The sequence below is a fragment of the Limulus polyphemus genome, unplaced genomic scaffold (assembly GCF_000517525.1).
Source record: "Limulus polyphemus unplaced genomic scaffold, Limulus_polyphemus-2.1.2 Scaffold5543, whole genome shotgun sequence".
In the NCBI taxonomy this organism is placed as follows: Eukaryota; Metazoa; Arthropoda; class Merostomata; order Xiphosura; family Limulidae; genus Limulus; species Limulus polyphemus.
In genome coordinates, this window is record NW_013671153.1 from 40,233 (window position 1) to 61,446 (window position 21,214).

The window sequence follows — 21,214 nt, forward strand, 5'->3', positions numbered from 1 at the left end:
TAAGGACTTGTGTCGTTAAGTTTCATCGGAACGAAGTTACGGAAAGTTAATTAACAAACAGAGACGTAACAGTATTATTTTTGTGAGTTATTATTTTATGTTCTAAACTGAATATTTGATACACTTAATCTCAATAATCGCGCTAAAACAAACGCTATAACGAACGAACGTTAACTTCAACAATACCCTGTGACTGCAGTTCAATTACTCACTATCCACCCACACATTACATTCCCCTCTTTTATATACCAGCCTACCCTATCTAGTAAATACTAGAGCATTCGCCAAAGTACAGGATAATTCTAGAAAGTAGAGAGCGTGAGAATCACATGATCTCGATGACGCAACAATACAATATTCTATAACTATTATTATTTAACTATCTTTCTAATTTAACTATAAGTGGTTTTAAAATAATTTCCTTGGCTGCTCGAATAATTCATAAACTGTCATCAAATGAGCTAGCTTTTTATGAAATACATTAAATTAAAATCTCTTACAAATAGCAAATTTCAGAGAGTTATTATTGACATTTTTTAAAGACAGGATGTGATAGGAGGGCATGGCATGTGCATTTGACTTTCAGTGAAGCAAGAAGATTGCAGGCTATGAATTTAGATTATGTCTTAGCAATATCTATAATATAAATGTGCAACTTATATTAAATTCAGAAGCTCAAATGGGGATAGAAAGAATATCTAAAATGGGCAATTTGAAGCAAAGTGTCACATGGTAAAGGGAAGTAACGATTGAGGACTTATCTAAATATTTCCTTTCAAAATTAAGAAATTAAATTGGCTATATAATATTTATTACAAACTATGTTTTGATGCCAAGTTTATTCAAATATATTCAGAATAAAGTTGTTTAAATTAAACTTTGAATTTAACTATAAAAGATTGTAACCCTCACTTGCACACATATGGTTAACAACTAGCCTAACACAGTGTAAAGTACACAATTTTAATTAGAGTTTTGTACTTAAAGCTTAATAAAGAAAATCTGTTGATGTTAACTGTTAAGTCCTTGACTCTGTTTTATACATCAGTGGTGTTACTAAGGGATACCGCAATGATCTTGTCCAAAATTACCACAGCGTGGTACATTTTGCTTAAAACAAAAAAGCACATATTTCTGCCTTGTGATACTTGGACATTTATCAGTTTTCTGAATGATTCTTACATACTTCAGCTGCTATTTGTATTTTGGCTATCTAACTTCTATTTTTTGTTTAAATTGTTATAATTTGGTATGTGCATGTGTATTATCTGCTTCCACAATGCTACAACACTGATATGTTATCTATTTTATAAATGCTACATTTTTAATTTACCTGTTTACTTATTGCCATACCACTGACATATTATTTGTATTTGTTGTTGTTTTTATTGCTATAACGTTGTTACATTATCCAGCTGCATTGTTAACACTACAGCTTTGGCCTTTATATCTTGTAAATGTAGAATATCTACAAAACTTATGATTATATAATCAAGAATAAATGTCTTAAACTTAAAACAATCTAAGAGCTTAATTATTCACCCACATTTTACACTGAATACCTGAGCTTATAATCTTACAATCTAACAACATTAACTTACAGTTGGCACAGCTATTCCAAGAAGAGAAACACAAGTTACTGCACTGGCACCTGTCTGGTCAGCAATGTAACCTGCAAGAACTCCTCCAATAATTCCTCCAATGTCAAACGGTACTGATAAATAGGCTGATTCTTGTGAACCTGATGGTGCTGAATGCAAACAGAGGGAACTGTACTGATTCAGTTATATGTGTTCATATATTACACATAAAACAATCATATCTTTTGATTTTAAATACAATTATACAATTACTTACATAGTTTACACATTACTTCAGCTGTTTTGTCCCCACATATAAAACCTACTGAGAGGCTACATTTAAAATAAAATATTTCAAAAACAGTAAAAATGTTACAGTAATGAAAACGTAAATCAGCTGATGGAGAGAATAATGCAGTGATGGAAAAAGGCAGGGATGCTAACAGAAGTTATTGATACCATCAAACATAGAACGCTAAAGAATTGTGGATACATTTTCAGATAGAATACCTACCGAAACACAAGAGAAATGGGAGGGGAGTAAGTTTTGAGTACGGATAAATGATGCCAAAGAATGGATTCAGGAACAAGGAAATGGAAACGGTAAAGGAGAATGCACTAGCTGTTAACAGCATGTTAAAAAGTTCCGTTATTTTCCATTATAGTAATATTAAATTTTTCTAAATATAAGAAATTTACACTTACTTGAGGCATAAATGAATTTTGGTAACCAAAAGAGGAACGTGTAACTGACTAGCTTAGCAAAGAAGAGGCATAACGAAAACTCAATGACACCCTACAGAAAAACAAAACAAGAAGGCATATTTACACAAATTTCTTTATCATTTTTTTTTACAGTTTGCTATCAAGCAGTCAAGTTTTACATGTAACAGATCTTACAACTGTATGAGGAAGTAAACTGGATTGTCATCGTAGTATTAAAAACAACATCAACTAGAACTTACTTATCAATTTAACATAAAAACTTCGATTACAACAGTGCATCTTAACAATTTCAAATCTTTACATCACATTTACGTTAAAGATTGATGTTTTGCTTTTGAAACATTAAGTAAAAGGGAAATGCTTTCTTTAGAAATTGAAATTAAATACCAAGGATAAATTTTCATAAGTTAACATTTACTAGAGTTCTATTTTAACACTTTCATACTAGAAGAATATACAATCACACTTATTAGCATTCTAGTTTGCTGAACAGTTGATAATAACTCTTCAAAATTTCCACTGACAAACAGAAAACTTCAATATTTTAGAAGAATCTATTTCATTAATTAATATTTTAAATCACGTTTTTATCCAAAGTAGTGTCAAAGTGCAGAAACACACCTTCTAGAGAAGTGCATAGCTAACCTAAGAAAACAAAAGCCCTACCAAAAACGTAGATTCAAACACATGCACAACTTACTAATAGAACTTATATTTCTTATGTTGACCCCAGCCCCCAAAGTGTCTCGAGACTTTGTTAGTTTTTGATGTAATTACATTTTAGCACCATATACCAAGTTATCTGTCACTTTATTATTTAGATGATGTGAATAATTTGTTACCTCAAACATATCTACATGTAAACCCAAAACGCCAGAATGTTTACCTTCAGTTTAGCAACTTTAATGATTTGATTGTGAAAGAACATGCGTGCAGTGGGTAAATCAGTAGTCTTTAACATGTTACACTTACTGGTATCTTCAAAGCTTCCCAAAAGGTGATGGCTTCTTTATCTGAATTGGATAACTGTGGGTTTGGTTTGTCATTCTGGTATATTAGAGGAGTACCCTCAGTAGACTGTATAGAAAAATATGTAATTATAACTACATAAATAAACACTTTGAAAGTAGTTAAATTACAGACTTCTTATATAAATATGTGCATCTCATATTTTATACACAGTCATCATTGTAAATTCTGAATATTTACAATGTATAAATAATAAATAAATATGTACTGTTAAGTATTCTTAAATGGCCTTCATTTTTACAAGCCAACAATTCTTTGTGTAGTAAGATAAACATCATACAATAATAGCATTATAAAATCTCAGTATGTACATGTATAACATCAGACTGTTATATAATAGTAACATACTCATATAGATATATGGAGAAATGAGTGCATTATATTAAAAAGATTTTGGATATGCAAATAAGTAAGTCACTCGACAACAACAAACAATATAAAGTCACAGTGTATCAGAACTACATGTTAACATTGCTTGGCATTAGGTTGTATGATGCTACCAAAAATTGATCACTTTAAGAAGGATATGTAACAGTTATTTCTAATAAAAAATATTCTTACACTTAGATCATAAATATGTGTTTAGATCAGTGATTTAGAACTTCCAATCTGATAATATTCCTGGTACTTAATGGCATTGGAATACAAACAAAATGGATCAACTTGAGGAACCAGGACCATCCAGACAAAGACTTGTAAGCCATGATAAGTAAGGTATGATATCTTGTAATATGAGAAACCACAAACACAAAGATCAGTGGCTAAAACCATCCATGTGATCCAGGCAAATGTATGTAAAAATAGTCAAAGAGAATTTACATCTCCGATCAATCCCAACACGCCTCAAGCAGCTTGAGAATGAAACAGGTATTCATGCAATTCAATAAGAGAACATATCAGTCAAGTCATTGTACACTAGATGGCTTATAGAAAGCAAGCAGGGAGGAAATGGCAGCCTTATGACAGTCTTTTGCATTGAAAACTATGCTGCAGAACTATTGCCAAAATACACATATCCACCTGGTAGAACATGAATTGTAACAATGTGATGAGACTCAAAATCATTTTAATATAATGTACACAATGTCTCTATATATAAAAGTTGTAAGTCAGACAGAAGTTGAAGAGTTTTTAAAAACAAACCCTCTTTCTAACATATTATTTTACTTGATGAAATTATTAATTTCTTGGTTAAACCATTCAACATACTTATATAGACATTTATTAAATAAAAATTACAACAACTTTCTCTTTTGTTCACATAAAAAGCCTGATTTATCTTTTAATGTGTTCATTACTGATATAGCTTTTGAAAGTTATAAATATTTTAAAATATTTTTGGTTAACAAAAATACTAATTTTTTGCTCAATATATTTTAAAATCCGGATGTAATAATCCCATAAGAGAGTATTAGTTCTGTATACGATACAATAAAATTTATCATCACCTGTACTGTCTGTGAACCAACACATACAAAACATACATTTTAGTTTCCATTCTATGTTTTAACTACAAGTCTCATGATCCTGAAATTTAAAATATTCAGCTCTAATTCACAAAGGACTATTATGAAAAAACACTGTAGTTGTTGTAACTGATGCACAAAAACTATTTACGGAGATAGTTTCTTTTCATGGTCCTTAAATTAGGATGCAGTCTTTATCTACAGGTAATGCCACTGCCTAAGTTAAACAGTTTATGCATAAGAATAAATATAATAAAGGAATTCAAAGAGAGAAACCTCTGCATATTCAATATTTCAAATAATTTATTTCTATCAGGTCTTAAAAACATAAAGAAAATGCAACTAATGACAATATAAATCCCAAGTAGTTGTATTTAATACACATAAATTTATTATTTTATAAAGAGTAATACCTTCCTAAACAGGGCATTGGAAAAGTAAATGTTGTATAATTCTCTGAAAATAGTCTCCAATGTTCTAGAAAGGTTAATTACCAATTGGTCATCAATACATTATTTTCCTACCTCTAAAAAACTTGCACGGTGATACACTGGAGGCTTACATCCAACATCTTCTGGATCTGTGACAGTAGGTAAAACAGTACTTGAATTTTTGTATAATATAAAAAGTGGAAATGTCTGAAAAGTTATTAATGTTATTATTTTCAAGTAAAAAAAAGTCTAGAGCAATAAACTAAATCCTGCTTTTAATATGCTTATTGTGAAATAGAAAAACCTAAACATCTTAGATTCAACTCTAGTCAATAAAACACAATGAGAACTTTAGCAAGAGAACCAGAGAATAATACTTTTGTCCTCTTGCGGCACAATTACAACAAAGCTGTTTACTTGTATGTTTGTACTATTTTCAGTTTAATTATAAATAAGGTTTTAAAGTCACAACTGTATAAACATTTATGGTACAACAATATCGTAACTTTAAAAATGATTCTTCATTAGAATTGGAATTTTTTCAACCTAAATAACACCTTTTATGCATGTTGACTAAATGGACAGGTCAGAGACCCTATGATTCATGAATAACATCCCTTATTTTTAACTACTGACCAGAGAGAGAAGGCAGGCAGTCAGCAACTCTTGCAACAATAATGACTGTGTCTAGCTCCATAAACCAAATAATGTAATTAACTGTCACTAATAGTGTGGAACCCAACATTAGATCATGTCTGGCTCAAATGCTTTATTTCTATTACTCTAATAAATATGTGGTTATTGAAATTACATTTAATTTTGGCTGGGTCAGTCAAAGTTGCTTCATCTTTGCCCAACAAGAATTGGTTTTATTTATCCTATTTTCTAAAAATTTGGACATTCTGAAGCATCACTTTATTGAACAAAAAGAACATACAGGAATACAATCTGCTTAGTATATATAATAAATTGTCTAGAAAAAATTATTTACTTTTAGGTGCTATCTAAACATGCTGTAATCTTCTACCATAAAAATGAATATAAAGTGGCATTAATTATTTCAATTTAAATACAAATATAGAAAAACATCATTTATTTAAGTTTTAACAAATAGTACTATCATTTTTGGTTACAATATAATGTGGTATTTACTTATTTTGATTGAAATAAAAGACATGGATACAGAAGAATATTACTCAAGTTTAACAAATACAGTAGTTTAATTTTGATAAAGATTGATGTGCTCTTCTGTATTTATATTTAAATCAAAATAAGTAAATACCATTCTATGTTTGCACAATTTAAATTAGTAGTGCTCTTCTGTATTTATATTTAAATCAAAATAAGTAAATTAATGATCTAAATTGTGCAAACAAAGAATGGTATTTACTTATTTTGATTTAAATATAAATATAATAGAGCACTACTAATTTAAATTGTGCAAACATAGAATGGTATTTACTAATTTAGATTTAAATCTAAATACCAAGTGGTAATATTAATTTCAACAAATCTAGAACAATATTATATATTTTTATATAGAATATTATTACTTCGTTTCATTTTAATATAACTTAGAGAGAAGTACTACTTATTTATATTTAACAAATACAGAGAGGTGTTATTTATTTATTTTTAAATATAAAGTGGTATACCTCATATTTATTTAAATAAGTGCAAACAATAAATATTTTGATGCACTTTCTCAAATTTGCCAAACTGGTATGTAGTAATATAATGACACTAGTAATTGGATATATATGTATCAGTCAATTCATTACTTACAAACATCATTATTTTTTCCTAAAACAATGGCCTGAAATAATTCAATTTTTTAAAATTAAATAAGGAACTATTTATGCATTCCTACAGTTATACATATGTATTAAGTTTCATAAAAAAAATTACAGTAACATCAGTTTCTGGTGAATGGTTTCTTGGAATATTATTGGTTAAAAAAAGATTACAATAAGTTTAAGTTTAAACATATTTTTTTAAAAAGTTTAAACATTTAATAAGTTAACCGAAATCTAGGATCCCTCTTTTCTACATTACAGCAAGAAATATACACTTTGTTAGATGGTGAATTTTACTTTTATTTTTTATGTTTTTTACTATTAATTAATTATTCCTTTTATTGTTCAGTTTAACTATGAATTTTTAGTTACATTAAATCACTAACTCACCTTCCATTTAAAGTGCGTTGATTTTGAGTATTTATGTGCTAGAAAACTGACAAAAGCTTTACCTAGTGGTGACGTACAGATATTAATATTGTGAAAGATTATGTAGCTTTATGGTAATAGCTAGTCACATGAGATGTAACCTCAGGGTCTAACAACTAAACAAAAAATCTTCCTTTATCTCTAAAACGAGTTTGTTCATGAGATATAGTTAGAAAGAGTTATTGCTAATTATTACTTCATATTGTTCTTAATATTGAGAAGTGGTTTAATTTTGAAAGATTGTGTTATTCTCTGGTGAATTAGGTTTTTTTATTTTTCTGGTTCTTTTTGATAATTTTTGTGATATTCATTGAAATTAATCACGTTGAAATTTATGTTGTATTGTTTCTTAATGTTTGTACCTAGTCCTGGTCAGACACAAGTTTACTAATTGTTTTTTTTTGTAAGTAATAAAATTTTTATTGTAATTGTTTGAAAGTTTCTTTATACTTTTGTTGTTATATATAATAATTGTTTTCGTTTGATCCTGTTTGCATTGACATTTTGTTTAGTCTGTTACAAATTGAAGGTTTAAAAGAAAAACAGTAAAAAACATATACACCAAAGATTATATGTAATATACTAGTCCATTACATATTGAAGGTTTAAAAGAAAAACAGTAAAAACATATCACCAATGATTATATGTAATATACTAGTCTGTTACATATTGAAGGTTTAAAAGAAAAACAGTAAAAACATATCACCAAAGATTATAAGTAATATACCTACCAGGTACAAGGAAAAGAAAGATTAAAAACCCTGCAGTGCCAACAATTGCTCCACAAATAATAAATGAATAACCCCAGTTGACTTCAACATACAGTCCTGCCACATATGCACCCAGTATGTTTCCTACGTAGAGGTGGGAGTTCCATAATCCGAACAAAAGTCCTCGTCTGTAGTACAAAATTCATGTTTAATGTATGTAATGAAACCAAATATGCAAAAAAATACTGCTACCATAAATATTTTATTTTGACTTTATGTATATATATATATATGTATGTGTGTGTGTGTATATATACATAAACATTTTTTTGTGTAAAAGTTAACATTTTCTTACACTAAAAATGTATTTCTGATGGGCACTTGCCTTTCTTACCCAAAGCTATCTCAATCCTGGACTGACCTCTAAGCATTGTTAAAATGTTTCAATAACAGCACACCAGTCTTTTATACCCCAACAGCTATGCACCATTTCAGAACATGTGCTGATCATGTGACAACCCTTCACCAATCATACTGCACCATCAATACTAGTGCAGCTAGCTCCCTCTACTATTCTAGACAATCCTCACTTTCAAGAATTGGCAGGTTGAAACCAGAAACACTGGAATATCAGTGAGGAGGAAGGGTGGGAAGTGGGTAGATGGAGGAAATGTTAACTTCTGAAACAGGCTTACCTCTGATAAAGGTACATCAATATCCAATCAAGCGGAAGGTAACCACACTGAAAGAACAGGTGTGAAAGAATATGGAAAAAAAGCACAACTGTGGGACATAGCACCACTTCTGGAACAGGTATGCTCTTTGCCCAGCAATTACACAGGAACAAAAAGAGGGAGGAATTGAATTGGCAGGCACCAGTGCATTCATGAAAGAGATGTACAGCACCGACCCAGTGGAAAAGTGCGGTAGAACCATGACTTTAAACAGTACAGCATTGACAAACACTGAAAGTCTAGTGTGGAAGTGACAATGGGCCAATATATGTATGTGCCAAGTGTAGTGCCTTGGGTTCCATCGAAGCTTGTTATGTGCAATCCATCCAGGCAAAACATCTAGTGGAAGTGCCTTGTATAAGATATTGTGATCAACAAGTGTGGTCCTCCCATGCAAAAAACATCCCGGGGAAACACCTTTGTTATGTAGGATTATGAAAAAAAAAATTACAGGTATGAGTATAATCATGAGGGTTATCATAACCAGCCCTTATGCATTATATGTCATCCACATATATAGCAGGCTGTAGTACCAAACATAGTGACAGTGAGTCATAGTATGGTGCCAAAGAGAAACAAAATAACTATACGTGGCTAGAGCTGAAGGACAGTGAGTCGTATATGAATAGGCCTAGTGCAGTCCACCAGAGCAAAAAATATTGACGGGACGCATCTTGCATAACCTTGTGAGATCAACAAGTGCAATCTGCCCAGGCAAAAAACATCCAAGTGAAGCACCTTAGGATATCTCAGATTATGCCAAGTGTGGTCCACCAAAGCAAAAGACATTGAGGGGAAGTACCTTCGGATATCTCAGATTATGCCAAGTCCAGTCCATCCAATCAAACACATCCAGTGGAAGCACCTTGCATAAGCTGTGAGATGAACATGTGCAGTCTGCCCAGGCAAAAACATCCAGGGGAAGCATCCTGGGATATGTCAGATTATGCCAAATGTGGTCCATCTGGACAGAAAACATCCAGAGGAAGGAACTTGCATAAGAAATTTTTGATCAACAAGCATGATCTGCTTGGGCAAAGACATCTGAGGGAATCCCTTTGGATATTAAATATTATTGTATAATCCATTGTTCAGCACTGTAATGATTACAACTACAGCCCTCTTCTCACTGAGTGGGTACACATGGGCTAGAATTCTTTATTTTGTTTTTCAACACCCACTTAAGAGGAAACTTCCACAGTCCAGCACTCCAGAAACTGGAAAAAGGAAATGGTAAGGACTCACCTGGTCCATTAGAAGAAAAGACGAGGGGTAATATGTGCTGGGGAGTCCGGAGGAATGACACACTGGAGACAGTGCAACGGGGTCTGCAATTCTCTATTTTAAAAAGCAGATAGACTTCGATTGTAGGAATCAAGGGTAAGTAGGGATGGCCAGAAATCCCATTTGCTTTACTCATGAGGTCCATGAAACTAGTAACTTTTAGTAATAATAGATACACATACCACTAGACAAGCTGCTGGTGGTCTTACAGAAACACCCCATCTCAACAGTGAGTGTCATAGAATTATCTATATCTAGTGCAAATATCATACAAAGCATATTTGATAAGGCAACACCTGCCACCAGGTGAAATCCTGAAATACGATATGTATCAACTACAAATATATATAAAAAGTAATATGTCGACTTAACCCAGTCAAAGTTTCCTGAAATGCGACATGCATCAACTAAAAATGTATAGACAAAGCAATATGTTGACTTACCCCAGTCAAAGGTGACCAGACATGTGTAGAATCACCACAGGAAGAGGATGATACCTGCCTGAGTTGTGCAGATAATGTGCAAGAAATGTATTGGCAGTTGTACATATTCTAGCCTGAATGATCTCCTCAAAATTCCGGTGAAGGTGAGCAGCTAAAGACATAGTTACATGACGAAGTAGGTGGGAAGAAACATTGTATAGACAACGACCTTCGATGGATAAATCAGAATACACCAGACATATGAAGTGACAAATCCAACCAATGAGTGCAATAAGGGACAGATCATGGGACACTGAAGGAATCCTTGGAACAAACAGATGGGAATGATAACATGAGAGGAGGCAGTATGAGCCAACTAACATTTCAGGGAACAAGCTGGACAAAGAAGTTTATCCAGAATCAAATGAGAGCACAGGTGGGAAATGAAAAGTAAGAAAATAAGAGAAAAGGCCAAACCACCTGCCAGGCAGCAGAAGTCTTGGGAAGAAAGGCCCAAACAGGATAGAGGATAACATCAGAGGAGTGGGAAACATCCATGGCATTAATATTGGAATAATGATGACCACAAGCAAGGAGAAGGAGGAAAAGAACTTAAGGGGAAAATGGTACAAGGAACACATAGCAATGGGGTCAAATGGAGAACTGAACAGAACAGAAGGACAAAATTGAGATCCAATATGGCAAAACAATGGGACATGGAGGATGTAAGATAAAAAATGAAGGAAAGAATTGGGGAGGAAAAAGCTTTCAGGAAATGGGAGAATCAGAAGGTGTTCGACAGGGCAGCCCTATAACTATAAACAGTTGCCACAACAAACCATGAACAAACAACCAGGCAAAGAACTGGGAAAGATGAGGTACCAAAGGATGAGAGGGGTGGAAGCCAAAGCAAACAGACCAGGGACTGAAGATAGAACACTGCTACTGGTACACTGACAAGGAAGAAGGTGGAATAGAACAGGAAAGAAAAGATGCTACACGAGGGGTGAGTCCCTGAGCTGGGGCAAGGGAACAGACAAAAGCCACATGTGAAGATGGAGTTTGTTGACGTCAGAATGAGCTATGTCCAATCACATTTGTTGGAGGAGAGATTGGGACAGAGGTAAGTGCAGGAGATGATTCTCCAGTAGAGGCCAGAGCACAGGGAACCACATCTAAACAAGCCAATATGGAACAACAAGCAAGACACGACAGGGAGTAGTCGGGATAAGGGAAAATACTCTGGAGAGGAGGCTGATTAGAGGGTAGGCATATGGGTGAAGACCCCTCCAATCCTGACTGAATGCATCTACTCCCAGCATTGAAGGGTGTGGAACCTGAGACCAAAAGGAAGGCATTTTGGCATTCCTGTGAGTGACAAACACATCTATATATGATGTTTCCAGTTGAGAACACATCCACCAAAATACCTGTGGAAAACGGGACCATTCCATGGAGAGAACCTGGTTGGTCGGCCACCAGATTCATAATGCCGGGAATATGATACGCCAAGATTGCCAGGTGGTGGTCATGAGCCCAGTAAAGAAGATTCAGAGTCTGAAAACACAGAGAACTGGATTTAGTTCCCCCTTGCTTGGTGATATAACCAACAACAGTGGAATAGTCAGAATGAACCATAACCACCCACTCCCTCAGGAGTGGAATGAAATGATACAGAGCCCCATAAATTTCCAAAAAGTTCCAGGATGTTGAAAATGGAGAGTAGACTCATCAATGGACCATGAACCCAAAATCTCTTGGGATTCAAGGAAAGCCCCAAGCCAGTAAACAGATGAGATTCTGGACAAGGTGGAGGAATGGGAGCTCTGCTGTGGACACTTCCCTGCTGAGCCACCAAGAAAGGTCAGCCCTAATCTCAGGGGGAAGGGTAATGGCATAGTCCAAGGGATTATGGGAAATGTTCCACTGGTCAGGAAGTGTTCACTGAAGGGAACGCATATGAGCTCGAACTAAGAGAATGATAGCTTCCAAGGAAGCCCACATCTCCAAAAGAGAGAGAGAACCCTCACACAGTGAGAAAAGGAGAGAGTAGGTCATTGAGATTAACCAATCCATATCCTTGAGCCAAAGTGGAGAAGGCTTGGTCCAATAAAGATGGGAATTGAAGAAAAAACCCCAATGGAAAAAGATATTAAGTGGGGTTAAGAATGGGTTTCTCCACCTGGATCAGAAAACCCTACCCAATTTGCTTCCCAAAGAAGTAAGCAGGACACAGGAAGGGGCGAGCAGGAGCCAGTCTTCCATGAAAAGGAGAGTCCAAAGACCCAAGTATTGAAAATAACAGGCAAAAGAGTGCACCAATCGACAAAACACATGAAGCCAAAGAACGACCAAACAGCAGCGCTTGGAACTGGAAGACATGACCCTCATGGCCAAACTGAAGAAAACGGTGTGACACTGGAACAGTTTGAATATGAAGATAGGCACCAGTCATGACGATTTGGTCATCAAGAGTAAAACCACGGTTGAGTGGGTACTACCCATTCGACAACCCCTTTGGGTAGTAGGTCTTGAACAGACTAGGGAAGATGAGTGAATGAGGTATGATCCTGAGAAGGAGATCGGGAAGTGGATGGGGGAGCAGAACTGAAGGCAGCAACCTTTAGACAGAGCCCATAGAACTGTCATGAAGTGTAGTAAAAAAACACATACACTAATACTTAGAGAAAGTATTCATTACCAATGAACTAACAAAACCTAGAGTCTATAAAGTACATAAAAATAAGGAACTTGTTAATAAAATATGACCTAAAACATAAAACAACAAGCAACAGCTAAGGTATAAAACCACTAAAGGAACTTAGAAGATAAAAGACACTTAAAATATCGAACTTATAAGTCCATTCAAAGAACCAATAAGACAAAGGACACGAAAGTAAAAACCTACCCTGAAGAACATGAGAACGAAAAGGCACCCAGTTAACAATAACAAAACTTGACTCAAATCTAATCCCCAATTAGATGTGACTAATAGTAAAGAACAATGAACTTACAAACTAACATAAACGGTGATAGGAAGTATCTAGCTTACCAAATACTGAACAGAGGAGACATGAATGACATACATTATTGCATGAGGAAATTAGGTCAATTCACACAAGCTCACATAAACTCGCTAAACATGGGTATACCTACTGGGAGTGAGGAACACACACACACTGAATAACTTACCAGAGATCTCCTGGGAAAAAGAACAATACCTAACCCAGGAGATTACATGGAGGTGCAGCAACAGGTGGAAGGTGTAATATAAAGAAATTTACACTCAGTAGTTACACCTGCCCCCCAAAATATCATAATGTGAAAGGAAGAAATCGTCTGCCAAATGTAAAAACATGAACATGTACTTCCTCGGCAAATATCGTCGACCCTGAGACGTGGGGACTTGTGTCAGAACCACTGTCAACTGCCGCGAGAATCTCATCATCTGTCATATTAAATCTCGAATTCATATGAATAAATTAAAATTCGGAAAACAGAAATATTTCTGAAACAAACAAGTAGAAACAATGGAAATCAAACACAAGAAGTCGAAACTTGCAGTTGAACCTGATACAAATTTGTGATCAAACACAATCGAACTTTTGTAGTAACGTAGAGAGTGAGTTAAAATACACGTTTACAAACTAGAATGCCAATCGAGAAAGTGAGGATTGTTCTAGAACAATACCTCTGAGCTAACTGCACTAGTATAGATAGTGCAGTATGATTGGTGGAGGGTAGTCAAATGATTAGCACATGTTCTGAAATGGTGCAAAACTGGTGGGATATAAAATAATAGTGCACTGTTAACAATGCTTAGAGGTCAATACAAGACCAAGATAGCTTTGGGTGAGAGAAATATTGTATAAAAGCCTTTCCCTTACAAAGTGAAAAGAAGCATACAGTAATTAAATGGTTCTATCTATCAGAAGCTAATTGATGGAGTATATAAAGGATAAATCCTTCCAAAGTTCTGTTTAAGGATGACTTTTTGTGATTTTTTTAAAAGCTGAATGCTGGGGAAAAATCAAAACTTGGTAACTTAAGTGTCAGCACTTTGCATTGATACTTGTTTTGATCCAAAGCAGGCGAAACCAGCAAAGAAGGATTGTATTCTTTGCTTTATATTCATTGGAAAGTTTATAAATTTGTTTGCAAACGTTGTGTCAACATCTAAACCAAAGTTTGAAATGTTAACTCCTGCTATCTACTGATCATAAAACTCTAATGAAATGGTTGGACTGCAGTAGTTTGAATCATTAAAAAGTACCTTACTAGCAGCTGCTTGAAGGTTAGCTCTTTAATTCACATGGTATAGAGTAGTTGTCTGGTATACAAGAGACACTTGTTTCAAAACTGGACCATATGACCATTTCAGGACCACCTAGTGGCTAAGCTATAAACATCCTTGAGATTAAGCCTGAGGATGGACCTTCTCTGTGAGAAAGGAGGAACACGATAATCTAATATGTTATAAGTGCTTAGTTGCTAACAGTTGCTTGGGGATTAACCCTTCAATTCAGCAGGTAGAGGGAGAGGGACTGGGTTCAAGCTTGGACAATGCAAATGTTCAAATACCACTAGACCATTAATTTCACATCAAACGTTTCACTGAATCTAAATTCAATATAAAATCAAGAAGCAACTGAATTGGTCGTTATCCACGCTATCTTATGAATGATCTCTGGGCTTGTTTTGTATTCTTCACATATTCAATATATTCTTAAAACCTGTTTACATCAGCAGATAATATGAGATTTCTTTTTATAATCAGGAAGTATTTTACCTTAATCAGAGAATCTGAAAGTTTTAGATTAGTTTCATGAAACAACAACATGCATGCACTTAGCATACTGATGTTTTGACTTTGCCAACAGTACGTAACACCTGTTTTGTCTTTTATACTAGATTGGGATCATTTGAATGCAGAAGCCCATGTTATTAGCAGCTAAGTAAATAAAATTTTTAATATAACTGAAAAATTTAAACACTATCAGTCAAAAGCTATGTCTAACAAATGAATATGTAAATGTAACTGAGTTACTGTTGCTCATTGGCCATTTTGATCATGTCTTACTCTCAGGTAGAACTTAGCCTAAATGGTTATAAATATTCTAAACTAGTCAAATGTACTAACCTAGCTTTTCCAAACCAGTTTCCGATGCAAGTTACGACACTAGGCCAGCCTGTGCTTTGAAATGCCCCACCGAGAACCTGTCATATAAAAAAATAAAATAATTTCATAAAAAAAATAATAATTCTGATACTTGAAAATTTAAGACTTTGCATACCATAACATCTCTCTCTTTACTGTTCACCTGAACACCTTCAATCATTAAGTTTTCTCTATAAAAACATTTATCATGGAGAATGTCCATGAATGTTTTAGAACTTGTGTTTAGGGAAGGAATTTCAACTAGTGGTTTCTATCAAGCAGAAACTATAAAGCACGAGTTTAGTTCACTTGTAGTAATATAAAAACCTGCATTTTTTTGTCAAGAAATCTGAAAAGTTTTTAATTTGAATCAAAGTATATACTGTTCAAGACTTGGTTGGTTGTAATTAAGCACAAAGTTACACAATGGGCTACCCGTGCTCTGCCCACCACGGATATCGAGACCCGGTTTTTAGCGGTTTAAGTCCACAGACATACCACTTTCACATCTTTATTCTTCATGTAAACATCACTTCACACTCAGACTTGTCAGAGTGGTTAGATTTATATTGTCAATTTACAGATACATCTTTATTCTTCACGTAAACATCACTTCATGCACATTCAGTTAATAATGTATGACAACTTCCACACACTGCCATGCATGGGAAGATCAAATACATTTTCTTAGTCAATTCCTAGGAATTCTACAAAATTATGTCTTGAAAAGCCCCCCCCCCCCTTCCCAGTGGCTCTGTAAATTGACAAAATAAGCCCAACTACTCTGACAAGTCTGAGTGTGCAGTGATGTTTACGTGAAGAATAAAGATGTGCTGTAAATTGATAATATAAGTCCAACTACTCTGACAAGTCTGAGTGTGAAGTGATGTTTACCTGAAGAATAAAGATGTGTCTGTAAATTGATAATATAAGTCCAACTACTCTGACAAGTCTGAGTGTGAAGTGATGTTTACCTGAAGAATAAAGATGTGTCTGTAAATTGACAATATAAGTCCAACTACTCTGACAAGTCTGAGTGTGAAGTGCTGTTTACGTGAAGAATAAAGGTGTCTGTAAATTGATAATATAAGTCCAACTACTCTGACAAGTCTGAGTGTGAAGTGATGTTTACGTGAAGAATAAAGATGTGTCTGTAAATTGACAATATAAGCCCAACTACTCTGACAAGTCTGAGTGTAAAATGATGTTTACATGAAGAACAAAGATCTGTCTGTAAATTGACAATATAAGCCCAACTACTCTGACAAGTTTCAGCGTGAAGTGATGTTTACGTGAAGAATAAAGATGTATCTGTAAATTGACAATATAAGCCCAACTACTCTGACAAGTCTGAGTGTGAAGTGATGTTTATGTGAAGAATAAAGATGTGTCTGTAAATTGACAATATAAGTCCAACTACTCTGACAAGTCTGAGTGTGAAGTGATGTTTACGTGAAGAATAAAGATGTGTCTGTAAATTGACAATATAAGCCCAACTACTCTGACAAGTCTGAGTGTGAAGTGCTGTTTACGTGAAGAATAAAAATGTGTCTGTAAATTGACAATATAAGCCCAACTACTCTGACAAGTTTCAGTGTGAAGTGATGTTTACGTGAAGAATAACAATAATTTTGTCTATTGTACATTTTGTGTATTGCATTTGCATAGTCTCTAGAACTTCCAAAATACATATCTACTGTTTATTTGCAGTTTTACTTATATTGTATTTGGTATTTATTTTCCTCTATCATGAAATGTTGCTTATTTTTTTCCCACTTTTATTACACCACTTGTTAGTTTTTTTATGTATCTCTTGTATTGATCTTCTCATGTTTCTCCATATTTTTATATTCTTAACATTTCAAACAATTTGTCCCAGTTTATCAAATCAAATGTAGTCTTAAGATATAAGTAAAAAATATATAGTCTTCCCATTAATTTTCCAAATATTATTCTGTAAGTGGATTAATGATATAAATATCTTTGATTGCTACTCTCTCATTTCCAGAATCTGTCTATCCTTATTGAAATTTTCTTTTCCCTTCCACCGAGCTGCCTAATCCATCATTTGATATCATTTTCAGCATTTATATATATATTTATATGTTATAAAAATTATAAGACATTATTTTTAACACATGATTATAGAAATGTACACAACGTTTTCAATGTTACGACAGCGAAAGTCACGTAACGCTGGTAATACGTAATGAGTATCTAGAAGGATTGGGGAACATCATGAATAATCCAGTATTTGCTAGATGCCCTCTATTCCTGTATATAAGCAGGCAAATAAAGCGAGATAATTAATTGAATTGCAGACAGGCAGAGATAGAGATGGACAATTGAGTCAAGTGCGGTAGTAACCGTAAGTAAAGTGCGTGAATCGTTGTGAATTATAGCGTGTGTTTAAGTTAAAGTGACTGTGGAAATTAAGTTTATTGCAAAGTTGTAAAGAGAAAGAATAAACTAGTTTTATTTAAGAAAGGACTTGTACCGCTGAAGTTCCTCGGAAAGAATTTGGCCCCCCAGTGGACTTACAAGGCTAGAATCCGAGTTTCGATACCCGTGGTGGGCAGAGCACAGATAGCTCATTGTGTAGCTTTGTGCTTAATTACAAACAACAGCAACATACAAAAGATTATCTATTGAATTTAATAACATTATCAGGATTTTCTTTTAATAGGCTGATTATATAAAATAAATCTTATTATTTTAGAATAAAATTATTCATACAGTTACATATTTATATAAATTATATGTGGCATAATTGCTCATGTAAAGAGCAAAATGCAGATTACCTGAACTTCTTTACACAATACTTCAACCATTTGTCTTATATCATAAAATACTTCTAGCTTTGAGTAGGAAAATTATTACTCATTATATCAGACCAGTGATATCTATATGAGTGAATTACAAACATTTTTTTGCTGTTTACTTTATTGTTAATACTTTTGATATTCTAAGCTTTCTTTTATGAGTATTCCTTGCAATTTAGCTATAAGTATAGCATTTTTACATTTATGCCTATGTATAAATTTACATTTAAGCAAAAATAATAAAAAAAAGTCTTCTCACCTGAACAAAAATCAGATATGTAAATGAATGAATATTTTGACCATACGTCAATCCAAACAAGTACGTAAAGAATCCACTCATCAGCATTCCAAAAGCAAGAAAATATCTTAGGTTCATACGTTCGGCAACAAAACCACTGATAAAAAAAGTAAGAATTGAAAACTCCTTAATTAAACCAGACTCACAATTCTTTTATTATTCAATTTATTTTGTTTAAAGATTTGATATATAAGTTGGTTTCCAATAATAAATAATAATGGTTTAAAAGGTGTATTACTTATATTAATTGATCTATACATGCTTGAAGCAATTTATCAAACTATCTAAACTTAGGACATTTAATATAAAATTGAAAACTCCAAGCTTTTACTACTGTTTTTCACTAACAGCACACTTCCAGTAACACAAAAATAAATCCTATCAATATTTTCCTGTTATATTTTTTCCCATTTACACACTTTATACTAGTAAATAACTTTCAGAAATACTAATTTTAAAACATTTTGATTTATAAAAATCACCTTTTATTTTTTCAGAGGGCACGATTGAACCCTGGGACCTCTTGCACACAACACGAGAAGTCTAGGTATCAACTGAGCCAACAGGGTTAATGAATTAATAATTGCTAGTATGTTATTAAAACACTACCATATTCTTCCACTTTCAAAATAAGGCTGGTTCTCTAGCCTTCTCAGTGTGGTACAACCAGTAGCTAGGTGCTAATTTGCACTTTTTAACAACTCAAACTACCACAAGAATTTAGTACACCTCATATCTAATGATAGTTCTTGTTCTGTTCTTTCAGTAAATTTTTTTAACTGAAAACGTGGTGCCATTGTATTCATTGTACTCAGTTTTTTTTACCTTTGTGTAGATTATTCTGTTTAGGTATGACAAAAGAAAACATTTTTTTGAAGCATAAATTAGTAACAATGGAATAAGAAACCATAATATTTTTCACACCTGCAAATTTTTATACTACTTACTTTTGGTTGGAACTTATGTTGCTTGAATTTATTCTCTTTACTAAATTTTTGACTCGCTAAAAATATCCTTGTAATTATGTCATATTTACTAAAGCCATGTGAAAATTGCAAAACGCTGCAATTATTTTATCTAAATATTTAGTGTACAAACTCACCTTACAAACATAAAGAAGGCATAAGTAAACAAAAAAGCTGAATCCAAATATCCTAATAGCTCATTGGCATCATCTCCATCTATTCGAAATAAAAAATGATGGTTGTTTTTTTAATATGCAAGCACTATTTTTTAAAGAATCACATAAAAGTGCTTATGAAAAACATGAAATTATAAAATGACTGTTTCTGAACAAAAGTTACATAATTTTACTTCTGTATGGAAGCACATTATACTAATACAACAGTAAACTGACAAACAACAATTTATAAACATAATGAAAATTATGTTAGTCACATACCTTTTTGTTTTAATACAAATAATCAGTTGCCCTCTGTTGTTTGTTTTTATGTAGACTGTAAAAGTTTAAATTAATGATTGTTTCCTTGTGTGTCCTGTCTCATTCTTTGTGACCATCACACCCATCGGAAAACATTCCCACATATGAGATCCTCAAACCTTACCTTTTTATGGGTATGAACTTCTCTGGAAATCTTTGAGATAATAAATGTTACTCAATTGTGTTTGTAAGACCTCTTGTTTACTTATAACTGACTGACAGATTTGTGACTGTAGTATTAGTATATGATATTTTTTACAACAATAATAATTTTACTGGTTTTTCTGTTTCTCCTTGATATCCCTGAATTTTGGAAATCACATACCTGTAATACAGTTAAATACACTTATTACTAAACAATGAATTACTTTGGTGGATAATCTTAAAAAGTATGAAAATATAACACTAAAAATATCTCCCACAATGTTTTATACCCACCAAAAGGAGCCCAGTTGCACCAAGTATTTCTGTTCTGACTTGTGACATAAACACCTGCAGGGGGTTGCAGTTTGCTACAGTTTTGGTTAAGTACATTCTAGGTATAGAAGAACAAGAAAAAAAGAAATATTATATATATATATATATATACAATTTCACAAAATAAGATCTTTCAAAATAATATATTTTTTCTGATAAACTTAAACTACAAAACTTGTAGTAAATGCAAATGAATTGACAATTTTGACATAAATTATCCAGAGCACTGACAGCAACCAAGAAGTGTGGTATCTCTTTCAGGTAGTATCCATATAACTAGAGGCTTACTGCAGGAAATTCATTTGGAGTAAATTTGAATTGTGACTTTTGACTAAGTTTAAGTAAGAAAGTGACTGAGCACAAAGTAACAAAGTGAAGGTTGATCTGTATTCTTAAAACATGATCACAATT

General features: G+C 33.4%; 1 protein-coding gene across 1 annotated transcript in view; it reads right to left on the reverse strand.

Moving 5' to 3' along the window:
• The window catches only part of LOC106472713 (glucose-6-phosphate exchanger SLC37A2-like), a gene marked incomplete at its 5' end in the record, with an annotated part of 33,144 nt that extends 12,283 nt beyond the window's left edge, over positions 1 to 20,861 (reverse strand). The window contains 9 exons of the mRNA XM_013933364.2: positions 1,602 to 1,750; positions 2,286 to 2,376; positions 3,279 to 3,383; positions 5,326 to 5,381; positions 8,189 to 8,355; positions 15,748 to 15,824; positions 18,847 to 18,982; positions 19,988 to 20,066; positions 20,765 to 20,861. Coding sequence (XP_013788818.1) covers positions 1,602 to 1,750; positions 2,286 to 2,376; positions 3,279 to 3,383; positions 5,326 to 5,381; positions 8,189 to 8,355; positions 15,748 to 15,824; positions 18,847 to 18,982; positions 19,988 to 20,066; positions 20,765 to 20,861 — 957 coding nt within the window. The remainder of the gene's footprint in view (positions 1 to 1,601; positions 1,751 to 2,285; positions 2,377 to 3,278; positions 3,384 to 5,325; positions 5,382 to 8,188; positions 8,356 to 15,747; positions 15,825 to 18,846; positions 18,983 to 19,987; positions 20,067 to 20,764) is intronic.
• Positions 20,862 to 21,214: the final 353 nt, after the last annotated feature.